The following is a 14,785-nucleotide window of genomic DNA, read 5'->3' on the forward strand; positions in this document are numbered from 1 at the left end:
TTCCCCACGTAATGTGCTGGCTTTTGTGGACCGCATTTTTAGGTGCTTTTCTCTCCCCATTTTTTGTATGGGGAGCCTAGGATCACAGTCTTGTTCTTGTGATTTTTTCTAGGTGCCTAAAAGTTAGTCTCTGTGATGCTCAGTGTTGCAATGCTTAATTCCCTTCATGGAACCCACCCAAACTTCCCATTTTGGTTAAAAATGCATCAGCTTAACTGCCAAATGTGATGCTTAATTAAAAAGCATCAATGATACTATCAATGAGACACACTGACTGAATATCCTTAGTGAGATTGCTCCATGTTATCTACTGTGCCCTAATGATGGCATTATTCTGACAACTTTTTTTTGTTGGAAAAATAATTGTTAATATATAAAGGATATTGAATTACTGCATCTCTCCCTAATTAAAGGGCTTGCTCCTTGACAGTACAAACAAAAATCTCTCTTAAATCAAACACCACACAGCCACTAATGTGGTGATTTAACTATTTATAGTTCTACTAAAAAGCCCCTTCAATCTTCGTTTCTAAGATCAGTGCTAAATATCCAAGTGCGTAAACACAGTGATGCTTAACTGTTTCATTGTCCTAAACTCAGTTAATTTGCATCTGTGTGATACCATGAATGAGCTTTCCACAGTATGCATCCGATGAAGTGAGCTGTAGCTCACGAAAGCTTATGCTCAAATAAATTGGTTAGTCTCTAAGGTGCCACAAGTACTCCTTTTCTTTTTGCGAATACAGACTAACACGGCTGTTACTCTGAAACCTTTCTGAGAAGGTTAATGACATTGCATCATATTGCCTGACCCACAAGATGTTTATGCAGCCTTTCAATTAATTTACTTGCCAGGAAGAATTTTAAACATATTGTTTACTTGATCCAAATTTAAATTTAGATTTTTGTTCTCTGGTTATCTACACTAACATCATCTTGGGCTCTTTGAAACAAATCATCAAATCCATGCCGTGTGAAAGAGTAAGAGACTGGAATGCCGTGTCATGTAGTAATTTAGGATCATACTAGACTCTGAGAAAAAAGTTATTTTCTCTACAAGAAACACTTACATACCCTGTGTATCACATGAATATACCTTTGGGAAGTAATGTTCTATTGTGGAGAGTGGATGAGAGACAGCTTGGTCACAAATAGAACATTGTGCTATATACACTGACATTGGATACTCATGGATTCAAAACACTCACCCTTTGGGCCTTTTTGGTGAAATCACGTTTTAATGTTCCATGTCACCATTACCAGGCTAACTGCCCCTCTGATCCTTCCTGGCCTCTTCAAGTGCACTCCCCTCTTGGGTCTTGGGCCATCACCTCTCTCACGGTGCAATTATATGATTCTCTCTCTCTCAGACCAGGTCCTGGGTCGCAGTCCCCTGTGTGTACCAACTGTGATTACCTCAGCAGGTCTAAACTAGGGTCAGTACGTGCAGTTCTGTTCCCTCTGTGAGCTGTGACAATGGTACCCTGTCACCAGACAGCCTTCTTAAAGCATTATTATTGTTATTTATTATTTTATTATTCAATAAGTAAACAAAAGCACATCAGAAAAAAGGAGATCTTAAAACTTTCCTTCCCTGACAGAGGATTTACCTCCCTCCCTCATAGAATTATTATATATCAGTATTAGATTATCTGTGTGGTGGACATGGAGCAGCTATGTAATAATCTCATTTTATATTTTGATAGCAAACAATTTGAGGATCTTGTGTTAAATGAGCGAGATGGTAGCAGGCAAGAGCAGGATCTTGAGGGGATGGAGGTTTGAGTGAAGGCTGGAGTTTCTCACTGAGGTTCAGACATTGTTCCACAGGCGGTGCTTTGGACTCACATCTGTAGTGAAGGCTAGTGGGGAAGTATGGTCCTTTCCTATTGGAAATTGTCCATATTTCCAATAAAGGTGTGCTGAGCCTGGGATTGACTTACTCAAGTAATCACTTGGCACTGTCTGTCTCAACCAGCATCTAATTTTCCATTTTTTGCTTGATTAACACTACTGCTAATTTTACTTGCCACGCAGCAGGGTCTGTGGCTAATAGTAAGGATAACAAAGAGGAAGTATTACTCTGCAGCACAATTTAACATACTTTTAAAGGAGCTCATGCCATACAGAGATGGTATGAAGTAAAACAACAACAAAACTGGAATACAGGAGATCTGGGTTCTGTGTCAGATTCTGCCACTGGCTTGCTGTGTGACCTTGGGCAAGACACTTACCTTTCTGTTCCTCAGGTTCCCCATGTGTAAAATATGGAACATAAAACTAACTCCCTGCAAAACACTTTATAGTACCTTTCACTAAAGGAGCTCATAAGTGCAAAAAACTACATTTCAGGGACTCAGCCCAATACTCCAGAGCCCAATAGCCACCAAGCTTTGATGCAAGATAAGAATTTTGTAATTTGAACCCATCTGTAATATTTTTAAAAGACCATCTACAGTACTAGGTATTAAATTTAGTGGATGACGGGAAAAGTATGAGAACAATTATTTTTAAACTTTGGTGGGGAAAATAGTAGAAAATTGAAAATATTGCTAAAATATGTTAATAAACCTGGTGTCTGATTATATGATATTTTTGATTAAACAAAGATTTATCAAATTCTATAATATTAAGTTCCTCACTATCTGATACTAGGCAAAAATATCTGACATTTACATCATACTACGATTTGGGACCTTATCTTTTTAATAAGTCCCTTCAACTTCTTTAAACTTAAGCCAAAACACACACACAAAACAAAACAACAAAAAGGGAACGAGCTGGAGTAAAAAGAGAATGCAGGCAGAAGTCCAGCAACAGAGTGGGAGCTACTCAGTTTATTGCATCCAGTGCAGCATGTATGATTACCTGCCCTATGGGCAGGTGGCATATGTGTGCATTCGATGCAAGGAGCTCCTGGCCCTCAGAGACCATGTATGGGCTTTGAAGACCAGGGTGGCTGAGCTGGAGGAGCTAAGGAAGACAGAGAGGTACATAGATGAGACTTTCCAGGACACAGTAGAACGGTCCCACCCCTGGTCTGACAGCCTCTGTGCTGTTGAGGAGGATGAAAGTCTCAAGGAAGGAGAACATCCAACTGGAGCAGAGGGAAATGATCCCATAGTTGGGACCCTCATTTCAGATTATGATGTGGTATCCTCTTGCACTGAGGATACATCTCCAGGGGAGGGAACTCCAGTTATTAGGAAGAGACAGGTATTAGGCGATTCGATCATTAGAAACATAGATAGCTGGGTTTGCGATGACCGGGAGAACTGCATGATGACTTGCCTGCCTGGTGCAAAGGTCGCAGATCTCTCAAAACCCGACACCCCACAGGAGCAGAAAAGCCCAGGCAGATCTTTGGTCTGACCCAGTATGGCCGTTCTTATGTTCTTAGAACACTTTTAGTGCAATATGAATAATACATAATAAAATACAGTATGTAAGCATTGTAGTAATACGTCACTGAGCTGCTATTTTAATAAAATACCTGTTATTCCTCCTTCACTGAAAAGGAAAGGCCATCTCTCATTCTCCTTGTTAATGTCTATTATGTATCTGAATTCTAATGATTCACCATTTTAAATTATAATTCATCACTATAATAATTGCTGGATATTGCTTGGTTTAGCTCTTTGTTTTCATCTTTTCCTTCACAATTATCTTTCCAAAAGTTATTCTGATAGAGGGCTTTTCAACATGTCACATCCTTTAAACCGTGTTGCAATTGCAGAACTTCATCTCACACACAGACCCTCAATTTTTCATTGCTGGATAGTGGAGGATTTAATAACTTGTTGAGAAAAGAGCAACAAATTATACAGTAGAACCTCAGAATTACGAATACCTATGAACTGACCAGTCCTCACACCTCATTTGGAACCGGAAGTACACAATTAGGCAACAGCAGAGACCAAAAAAAAAAAAAGAAGCAGCAAGTACAGTGCAGTACTATGTTAAATGTAAACCACTAAAAAAAGGGAAAGCAGCATTTTTTTTCTGTAAAGTTTCAAAGCTGTATTAAGTCAATGTTCAGTTGTAAACTTTTGAAAGAACAACCATAATGTTTTGTTCAGAGGTAAGAACATTTCAGAGTTACAATCTCCATTTGAGGGGTGTTCCTAACTCTGAGGTTCTACTGTAGTTAGACCTGAAAGAGGTGCCCTTTTCTGGCACAATGGAGTAACGTCAGTTAGTTGTATATCTGTATTATAGTGTGAATCCAGTCAGGCACAGGCCCCCTTGGGCTAGGTGCTGTACAAACACATAAGATGCCCTGAAAGAATTACTATAAAAGAGATTTATACTGAAAACACTTAAGCACATGCATAACTTTACACTTTGAGATCTACTGATGAACAAACTTTAAGAGCTAGGTATTATTACTCATGTGAGCAGTCAATGGATTTTAGTGGTACTATTGGTGCAACTAAACTTAGGCACCTGTGGTTAAGTGTTTCCAGGATCAGGACCTAATTTAAGACAAGATGAAACAGATGAGGATGACAAACAATAGGAGGGAAGAGGAGAACCATAGATCAAATTGTAACAGGGGCCAGATATGTGAGTGCACAGGGTGATGGTCCCGAATCGTTAAAAGCTGTTGCATGCACAGTCTGAGCCGACCCTCTACCTAGCCATTATCAGCTGGCCATTCCCCCGGGCTTTACAGGAGAAGTAAAAAAGAAAAGGAGTACTTGTGGCACCTTAGAGACTAACCTATTTGCAGCCACACGCTTCTTCTGCCTGCCACTTCTGGACTCAGATGTAACAAGGCCTGTCATGAGGGAAGAACCCCCCCCTTCCCCTGGCTGTCCTGCTCCCCAAGCCAAGGCCGGAGGCGCCCCCGGGCAGAGCGCGCTCGAAATACGGAGGTTTTCACGCCTCTGTCCCCAGCCGCATCCAGCACCGCGCAGACCGCCCACTGAGCCGCGCAAACAGGGCCAGAGCTACTGCGCCGGCCAAACGCCGCGCTCAGCACCGGGCGCTGGGAAAAGCGCGCGCCGCCTCCCTTGTAGGAGCGGAGCTGCTGCCCACAGACGCTCGCAAGTGGCGCCCAGACACGGTGGAGACAGGCGCCCTGGCAGCGCCAGGGTCTGCTCATCCATCCCCTGTCCTCAGCCTCCGGGGGCGGGAGGCGGTTCCTGATCCTGCCTCCTTCCTTGGGGGTCTTCCCGCTCCAGCCCCCCTGGGCGCTGCGCCCCCGGAGGCGGGGGAGCGCGGGATCTGCAGTTGCTGCTCTCCGCCTGTTGCAGCGCTGTGTGCCGCCGGGGGTGGGGGCTGCCAGGCGCGCTGTGGAGGAAGGCGGCGGCTGGTGGAGGCGTCGCTGTACCCGGCTGCACTTGGCGAAGAGCGGGAGGGCACCAAGGCGGAGACAGAGCGAAGCAGCGCGCAGCCAGGCTCCCGCAGACGCTGACCCGGCTGGTGCCCCGGCGGGCGCCGCGGGCAAAGGGGCGCTGCCTGCCCTGGCTCCCGGGCAGGGAGAAGGGGCTGTGTCTCTCGGAGGAGAAAAGAGCGGCCGCCAGCCGGCAAGGGAGACCGAGGGACCGTCTGAGCCTCGTCCTCTGCCTTTGCGGCGGACACAGGTGCGGGCTGGTCCCGGTGTGACACGAACTGCCCTCCAGAGAGCGAGTGGGGCTGGAGGACTGTCAGCACAGCCCCGCTCTGGCACCCCCCCCCCCCACTGCAGGGCTGACCCCCAACACGCGGGAAGGACTAGCTTCCCCCTAGCAGATGGGGTACATGGGGTGCCCGAGGGGCACGGCCCAAGGATCAGCTCTGACCCGGGATGTTAACCCCTCGGGCTGGTGAGCTCTACCTTAACTCCGCGTGGTCCGTGCGAGGCGCCACTCCGCGTTAGCGCATCGGTTACTACCGAGCCGTGTTAGCCAGCAGGTGCCAGGCTCTGTCTGGACTTTACCGCTCCCGTGTAGCGTCGGGTTTGATTTGACCTGACCAAGTTTACAAACCCGGTGTTGAAAGCCGATGAGGACTTTCCCTAGGCAGTCTGGGCAGGGAGATACCCGAGATCTCCAGCTTCAGTATTCGCTCTGAACCGAATTGATCATTCTAGGTTCCACTCCACTTTCTTCTGCACAAGTTCCGTCCTGAGGGCCACAGGCTCTGCTGGGCTCTTTCCCCACTGTTGACACTGTGAAATACATTGTGCAAGGACTGAGGCTCTGGGGACGGTTTGGTGACCATGGAGGGGGCTGCTCTGTTCTCCCCACTGCATTTTCCAGTCGAGGGGGGACTCCTCCGTGGCTGCATGCTCGGGAAGTTCCCGCGGCCGCTCTGAGGGCGCAGACATGACGGGAAAGGTCAGGGACCGTATGGCTCTGACTCGTGGGAAGGAAAGGAAGACGGTCTCGCTTTGGGGGCATGGAGAGATGAGTTCGCACCTTTGCCCCTGAGCGCTCCAGAGTCAGCCGCTTCGCAAGGAGTTCGGTCCCTCTCATCTCTTGTGGCCAGCTGAAGCCGCGTTGTTGGTTTCCCTTCGCTAAGTGGAGGCGTGTGGGGCGGAGGAAGGAAAGGATCCGAAACTCGACGAGACGAGCAGACCAGCCTGTGTCGGGCATCCCTGAGAACAGGCTGTTTGCCAGAGGACGGAAAGTCATTTTCTGAGCCAGCAGACCCAAGTGGGCGGCTTAAGAAATGGCCCGGAGCGCCCGAGGATGAGGTCCAGCTCCGAGAGCCGCTGGAAGGGCGGGAAAGTGGCGACAAAGATTCACGAAGCGCTGCACGCCTCTGCCATCCAAGTGCCCTGGAGAGGCCGGCCGGATCCGCCGGCAGAGATGCGGGGTGGCCATGGATCGCGCTGCTCACGGCCACTGGCAGCCCTGGCTCCGGGAGTATAACCCAGGACGCCGCTACGCTTGTCGGAGTTTGGGGGAGCTGCGGTCGGTGCAAACTTAGTGCCGGGCTCCAGCAGCCCCCTCGGCCTGGTCCCCCGGGGCGGAGAATGGCGTGGCGCGGCTGCTGCTGCTCCAGCCTGGGTCACCTGAATGAGGATAACGCCCGCTTCCTGCTGCTGGCCGCGCTCATCATCCTGTACATGCTGTGCGGGGCCGCCGTGTTCTCCGCCATCGAGCTGCCCACCGAGAGGGAAGCCAAGGAAAAGTGGGAGGAGAGGTTCGTGAACTTCAGCCAGAGGCACAACCTGAGCCGGGGAGAGCTGCAAGACTTCCTCCGGGAGTACCAAGACGCCAGTGTGGCCGGGATCCGGGTCGATGACATCAGACCCCGATGGGATTTTACCGGGGCCTTTTATTTTGTGGGGACTGTGGTTTCAACAATAGGTAAGTCTAAGTGGCAAGAATGTCCCTGGTGATCACAATGAATCCCTACTAGTGTGACCCATGACAATGGGGGGGGGGGGGGAGGATAACTAATGTAGGCATCAGGGGGTGATTCAGTCCCCAGGAGCAGCAAAAATGATACTATCATCTACCCCTGAAAAGTCTGCTTTATCCCAATCCCACAAGATTATTCAACAAACCGGAGGAAAGGGGGGCCCCAGTCATACACAATGGAATGCCAATTACGCAATTTCCTTGTTGACAAGACATGGGAAAATGTCCCCAAACATGTTGAGTACAAGTCCCCTCCTTTTTAAAATCCCCTTAAGCACCCCAATTGTCGGGTGGTGGCTTAAAACACATTTCACTGTAGTACAGAACAAATGATCACACCTTACTCCTCATTCATTCTCTTTTTCTGTTAGAGAGACACTGTCAAGTGAAAAATCACATTTGTAAAAAAAAAAAAAAAAAAAAGCAAATGTCCCTATGTGTATTGACCTTAGGCACCTCACATCTTTGAATGGGAAACAGGGTTTACAATCTTATTGACTTTTCATTATTCATGCTGACTTCTTGTTTTTTTGGCATTTTACTCAATTGGGGCAGTGAAAGTAGTCAACTTCATTTTTCCCTTCTCAGTTTCATTTGAGGTCACCCAATTCTGTAGTGACAAACCCTGTAGAGGAACATTTACATCTAAACCAAAAGCTTTGTCTTCACTGATGTTTCTTCATTTTTAGGTTTTGTAAATCTTGTTATAACAAAACCTAAATTGAGGTTTTGTTTGATTTTTAAGGACAGGAGGGACCATTGAGATCATCTAGTCTTACCTACTGTATAACATATCTAATATAACACATTTTACAGTATCACATTAACTGTAGAATATAGTATGTGCAATTGACTTTACAAATGTTGACTCTTAAATCATGCAAATCCTTTGCTTTCTGTTGGACGATCAACAAGTCAGTGTGATCTGTACATCTTGTTTTGTCCCTAGATTTTTCAGGGTTGGAGAAGCAGAAGAAAAGCCTGTAGGGAGATATGACTACTGAACAAAAATCACGGGGGGGGCTGATGGTGTTGGACTTAGAGGGACAGCAAGTGTACATATAACACATGAAGGCAAACAACTGAATATTGACAAAATGTACAAGTGCTTATAAACAAATGCTAAAAGTTTAAATACTAATATGGGTGAACTAGAGTGTCTGGCATTAAATGAGGATATTTATATAACAGGCATTGCGGAAACTTGGAAGAATAAGAATAATCAATGCAACATGGTAACACCAGCTAGGGTGACCAGATGTCCCAATTTTATAGGGACAATCCCGATTATTTGGGGCTTTTTCCTATATTGACACCTATTACCCCACCGCCCCACCCTCTGTCCTGATTTTTCACACTTGTAATCTGGTCACTCTAGCACCAGGATACAATATATATAGGAATGACAGAGTAGGTTGTACTGTGTGGGAGTGGCATTCTGTGTGAAAGAAAGCATAAAGTCAAATACAGTAAAAATCTTAAGTGAATCAAACTGTACTGTAGAAGCTCTAGGGATAGAATAATGCTTGAATAATAAGAGTATAGTAGTAAGAATATGCTATCGACCCACCACCTGATCAGGGGGGTGACAGTGAAATGCGCAGGGAAATTAGAAAGGCTGCAAAAGCAGAAAACACAATAATAATGGGGGATTTCAACTATCTCCATATTGACTGGGTACATGTCACCTCAGGACAGTATGCAGAAGTAAAATTTTTTGTCACCATTTAATGATTACATCTTGGAGCAGCTTGTCCTGGAATCCACAAGGGGAGAGGCAATTCTTGATTTAGTCCTTAGTGAAGCACCGTATCTGGTCCAACAGGTGAACATAGCTGAACCACTCATTAACAGCCACCATAATGTAATTAAATTTAACATCCTTGTAGGGGGAAAGCTGCCAAAGAAATTCACCACAGTAGCATTTAACTTAAAAAAGAGGACAACATAAAAATGAGGAAGCTAGTTAAATAGAAGTTAAAAGGAACAGTTACAAGAGTGAAATGCCTGTATATGCCATAGAGACTATTTAAAAACACCATAATAGAGATTCAAACTAAATGTATACTGCCAAATAAAAAAAAAAAAAGTAAGCGGACCAAAAAATGCCACCATGGCTAAACAACAGAGTAAAAGAGGCAGTTAGAGGCAAAAAGGCATCCTTTAAAAATTAGAAGTCAGATTCTAGTGAGAAAAATAGAAAGGAGCATAAACTCTGGCAAGTCAATTGTAAAAGTATGATAAGGCTGGTCAGGAAAGAATTTGAAGAACTACTAGCTAAGAACATAAAAATTAACAGCAACATTTTTTTTAACTACATCAGAAGCTGGAAGCCTGCCAATCAGTGAGTGGGGCCACTGGACAATCAAGGTGCTAAAGGAACACTCAGGGAAGACAAGGCCATTGTGGAGAAAGCTAAATTAATTTCTTGCACCGGGCTTCACTGCAGAGGATGTGGAGAAGATCCCCACACCCAAATCATTCCGTTTTTAGGTGACAAATCTGAGGAGCTGTCCCAGATTAAGGCAGCAATAGAGGAAGTTTTGGAACAAATTGATATATTAAACATGAATAAGTCACCAGGATCAGATGGTATTCACCCAAGTGTTCTGAAGGAACTCAGATATGAAATTGCAGAACCACTAAGTGTGGTATGTAACCTATCACTTAAATCAGCCTCTGTACTAGATTACTGGAGGATAGCTAATGTAACTCCTATTTTTAAAAAAGGCTCCAGAGGCAATCCTGGCAATTACAGACCAGTAAACGTAACTTCAGTACCAGGCAAATTGATTGAAACTAGTAAAGAATGGAATTATGAGACATATAGATAAACACAATATATTGGGAAAGAGTCAATATGGCTTTTGTAAAGGGAAATCATGCCTCACCAATCTAAAAGAATTCTTTGAGGAAGTCAACAAGCATGTGGACAAGGGTGATCCAGTGGATATAATGTACTTGGACTTTCAGAAAGCCTTTGACAAGGTCCCTCTCCAAAGCCTGTTAAGCAAAGTGAGCAGTCATGCGATAAGAGGGAAGATCCACGCAAGGATCAGTAACTGATTAAAAGATAGGAAACAAATAGTAGGAATAAATGGTCACTTTTCACAATGGAGAGAGATAAATAGCAAGGTCCCCCAAGGAACTGTACTGAGACTTTTGCTTTCAACATATTTATAAATGTTCTGGAAAAGGAGGTGAACAATGAGGTGGCAAAATTTGCAGACAGTACAAAATTACTCAAGATAGTTAAGTCCAAAGCTGAGTGCAAAGAGTTTCAAAGGGATCTCACAAAAGTAGGAGAGTGGGCAACAAAATAGCAGATGAAATCATGTTGATAAGTGGAAAATAATGCACTCTGGAAAACATCATCCCAACTACAAAGTGATGGAGTCTAAATTAGCTGTTACCACTCAAGAAAGAGATCTTAGAGTCATCCTGGATAGTTCTCTGAAAACATCTGCTCAATGTGCAAAAGCAGTCAAAAAGCTAACAGAATGTTAGGAATCATTAGGAAAGAGATAGATAATAAAACAGAAGATATCATAATGCTGCTATATAAAATTATGGTACTGCCACACCTTGAATGCTGCAAGCAGTTCTGGTCACCCCATCTCAAAAAAGATATATTAGAATTGGAAAAGGTGCCAAGAAAGGCAACAAAAATGATTAAGGGTATGGGACAGCTTCCATATGAGGAGAGATTAAAAAGAATGGGACTGTTCGGATTAGAAGAGAGATGACTAAGCGGGGATATGATAGAGGTCTATAAAATCATGAATGATCTGAAAAAAGTGAATAGGGAGGTGTTATTTACTCCTTCACATAACACAAGTTCTAAGGGTCACCAGATGAAATTAATAGGCAGCCGGTTTAAAACAAACAAAAGGAAGTAGTTCTTCACACAGTGCACAGTCAACCTGTGGAACTCATTGCCACAGGCTGTTGTGACGGTCAAAAGTATAACTGGGTTCAAAACAGAATTAGATAAGTTCATGGAGGATAGGTCCATTAAGGACTACAGTATTAGGCAAGATGGTCTGGGCCCCAACCCCATGCTCTGGATGTCCCTAAAGCACTAACTGCCAGAAGCAACTGGCACTGACCACCTTCAGATACAGGTTACTGGGCCTGAGGGACCATTGGTCTGACCCAGTATGAGTATTTTCATGTTTTCAAGTGCTGAAAAGAAGTCCCTAGGGGGTGTAGGGATGCCAGGAAGAAGGCTTGATTGGGATTGCCGCAGACAGCCAAAAGTTCTAGAGAAACTGAGCTTGCTTTAGTGAGATAAGAAATGCAACAAATGAACACTGTCTTGTGTTCATTTAACTTGTGAAAAATGGGAACACAAAATTTTTCTAACAGGGTCTCCAGATGAAATTGGTTTTACTTATTTCCAGTATGATCTGTTTATTGAGGAGTGATATTTAATTACATAAAGGAATTCTTCATGGAATTCTTCTTTAATAATTTCCTCATATACAGCAGCTTTGAGCTGTCCTGCTATGTGATGAATGCTTGAAACCTTCAAGGGGTTGTGCTAAGCCTTTTCTAAGGTTAGTTGAGTCTCTTAATTAAGATAAACTTTGAATAAGATGGACATCATATTTATTTTAGTCCGCTGTTATTTTATAGCATGTAGATTTGGGTGTTTCATGTTCTTTGAACTTGAATAAATGGGATTTAAGAACATACTTAAAGTTAAGCATGCTTAAGTACTTTGCTGAATTGGGTTCTTAGAGCAGAATACAATACTGTGATACCTGTTTGCAAAAGATGTTATGGCTTTTGTTTTTCAGTTTTCCCATATCCTTTCATGTTACCATTTCTTGTGTGGAAGAAACCTGGCAACTTGAAATGAACCCTTTCTTGCTATCCATTCATCTTCCTTAGCAATGCTTGTCTCTGTTGTGGCTACCTTCTTCACCCCTTTTCCTAATTAGCTGGACTGCTTTCCAAATTCCCATAAATTTGATCTCTTCAATAGAAAGGTGGACCAGCTGTTTCTGCTTGCAAGCGGTTTTTCAGGAATAGATTTCTTTATGACATATTCCTATTAATAGCGCTTCTTCACTCAGTATTATGTACCCATGTAGGAAACTATTGAGTTAGCAGGAAAACAGCCCTAAGAAAATGTGGATTTATTTCTTGTATGAAGTTACAATTTGGTATATTGTTCTTACTCTTTTCTGTGCTGGTCCTACCAAACTTCCTTTGCTATAGTACTAGGGCAACATCAAGTAAATTAATTTCCCCCCTAAATGAAGCAAACCCAAGTACTTCACTATATGACTTATGCATTGCTGAAACAATACTACCCATGGAGTCAGCTGCCTCAAGGTACCATGACTGAAAAGATACACTGCCAGGTACTTTTGGCTTTGGAAACATCTCACAATACTTAGAAAAGTTTTAATAGGAAACAATGCAGAAAGTCTTTTTAGTGAAAACAGTCAGCTACCATGTCCATAACCCAGGAATGAGAACTAGAAAGTGAAACTGACCAACCTAGTGCCACTGCCCAAGCTGTATCAAGTGTAAAATAAACAGGGCACAATGGGTGAAAAATAAATTTATTTTATTTTTTCAGTTTAATCATTTATAGCCAGATCCTGAAAAGTACTGAGCATCCTCAGCTCCCACTGAAGTAAATGGAAGGTCAGGTCTCTCAGCAACTCGTAGGATTTGGGCTCTTGTGATGCGTTTAGCAACTATTAGGGCCCCATCCACTGCCTTCTGAAACCAGTAGAGGGACTCATATTGATTCAACATGCACTAGATCAAGCTCTTATTTTTTAACCGTATGTTGTTTTTATCTAGATAGTGTCTCCTTATCTTATGTAAATACGGTCTCTCACTCTGACTAATGTTGCCTGACAGAGTCAAAGGGACATGTTTTCTTTATTTCTGTTAATTTAAAACGTTGCCCATCAGAGCCAATATCATGATCTTGATGAAGAGAAGGAAGCAACTTATCAAGCTGGCATAACAGACACATAGAGCTAGCCTCCCATGTCTGTGTGTACTATGTATGATGGCGACGGGGAGACTTGTGTAATTTTATTCAGAAAAGCAAGGGATCCTTTCTTGAGAAATTATTGAAATTCTGCATCATTCCTGTATGCAAGCAGCTGTCTTGTGGAGGATGTGAAACCCAAATGGAGGAGTGCAAAAGAGATTTGGCAACAACATACATGATCCAAAGCTCTTGTGAGTAATGTGTCCTTCTTTGGAGGGTGTGTTACCTAATAAAATGACACAGCCACTGGCAATCACATCAGCCTGTGGCACAGGGGGGAGTGCAAGGAGACAAAGCACCTACAGAAGGCAGCCAGAGGGTGCCACTGACAAGGAAACATTATTGTTCACTAAGGGAGCAATCAAGCAGAATAAAGATGGAAAATAGCCATATGGAAGGATGCTACAACAGGTTCTATCCAAGAAACGAGGGAGTGCTGATTAATGCCAGAGAAAGGGCCCAATTGCCCTCTCACTCATACCCATGTAAAATCAGCAATAATTATTGACTGGAGTTACACCAGTACAAAACCTTCATAAGTGAGGGGAGATTCATGCTCAGAAAGACAGCTGCCCTTTGCAGTAGAACTGAGCAGAGGGCTTGGGGAAGCTGATCCCAGAACAAGGGGTTGGTCTTGGAGGGATGTTTCCTGGGCAGAATTAAGACTCACTGGCAGTGAGGCCTGGGTGAGTGGAACACTGCTGGGAGTTCTCTCATGGGAGACCTGACTTGGGGCCCCTGGAGAAGAGTTGCAGGAAAGAAGCGAATCTGGGAGCTCTGGTCTGGAGAGTGGAGCCCTGGAACAAGGTCAGAAGGATTCGGGGAACAGACTGGAGATGGACTCTCGAGAGGGTGAACGGGAAATATTGTCTTGGGAGGGGGCATGGAAAACTGCTGGGAACCTGATGTACTTCAGGGATTTCGGCAGATTGGTTTTATCACGAGGATTCTGTGGACATGTAAAAGAATAAATTATGCCCTGAGGGGGGCTTTTGAATTGGACACTGTGAGAGACTAGGGCCCAGATGCATAAAGGGACTCAGTGTCACAATGCTGCATATCATGGTGCTTAATTTTTAGGTGCCTAGAAAATCACAGGAACATCACTGTGATCCACAAAACTGAGTTAGGGATCTAGGCTCCCTACACAATAAATGGAGAGAGATAGGTGCCTCAGAATGTGATCCACAAAATCCAGCATTCTAGGCAGGAAGCTGCCTAAGCAGGCCAATGGGAGCTGCTAACAAGAAGGGTGTGTGCTAAGCCTTGCCCCTCTCTTGGAGATAGGCACTCAGTCAGGGTGCAGATAGGTGCCTAGCTTTGTTTAGTGATCCACGAACAGGAACCAGCCACCTGGAGTCGGGCAGCTTCGGAGCCTAAAGAGTTTCTTGGAGAATGAGTTAGGTGC

General features: G+C 44.3%; 1 protein-coding gene across 1 annotated transcript in view; it reads left to right on the forward strand.

Moving 5' to 3' along the window:
- The first annotated feature begins 5,312 nt into the window (after positions 1 to 5,312).
- The window catches only part of LOC142072618 (uncharacterized), a 33,349-nt gene continuing 23,876 nt past the window's right edge, over positions 5,313 to 14,785 (forward strand). Inside the window, exon 1 of the mRNA XM_075130052.1 lies at positions 5,313 to 7,301. Coding sequence (XP_074986153.1) covers positions 6,965 to 7,301 — 337 coding nt within the window. The 5' untranslated portion in view covers positions 5,313 to 6,964. The remainder of the gene's footprint in view (positions 7,302 to 14,785) is intronic.

This window comes from Caretta caretta, chromosome 6 (genome assembly GCF_965140235.1).
Source record: "Caretta caretta isolate rCarCar2 chromosome 6, rCarCar1.hap1, whole genome shotgun sequence".
Lineage (NCBI taxonomy): Eukaryota > Metazoa > Chordata > Testudines > Cheloniidae > Caretta > Caretta caretta.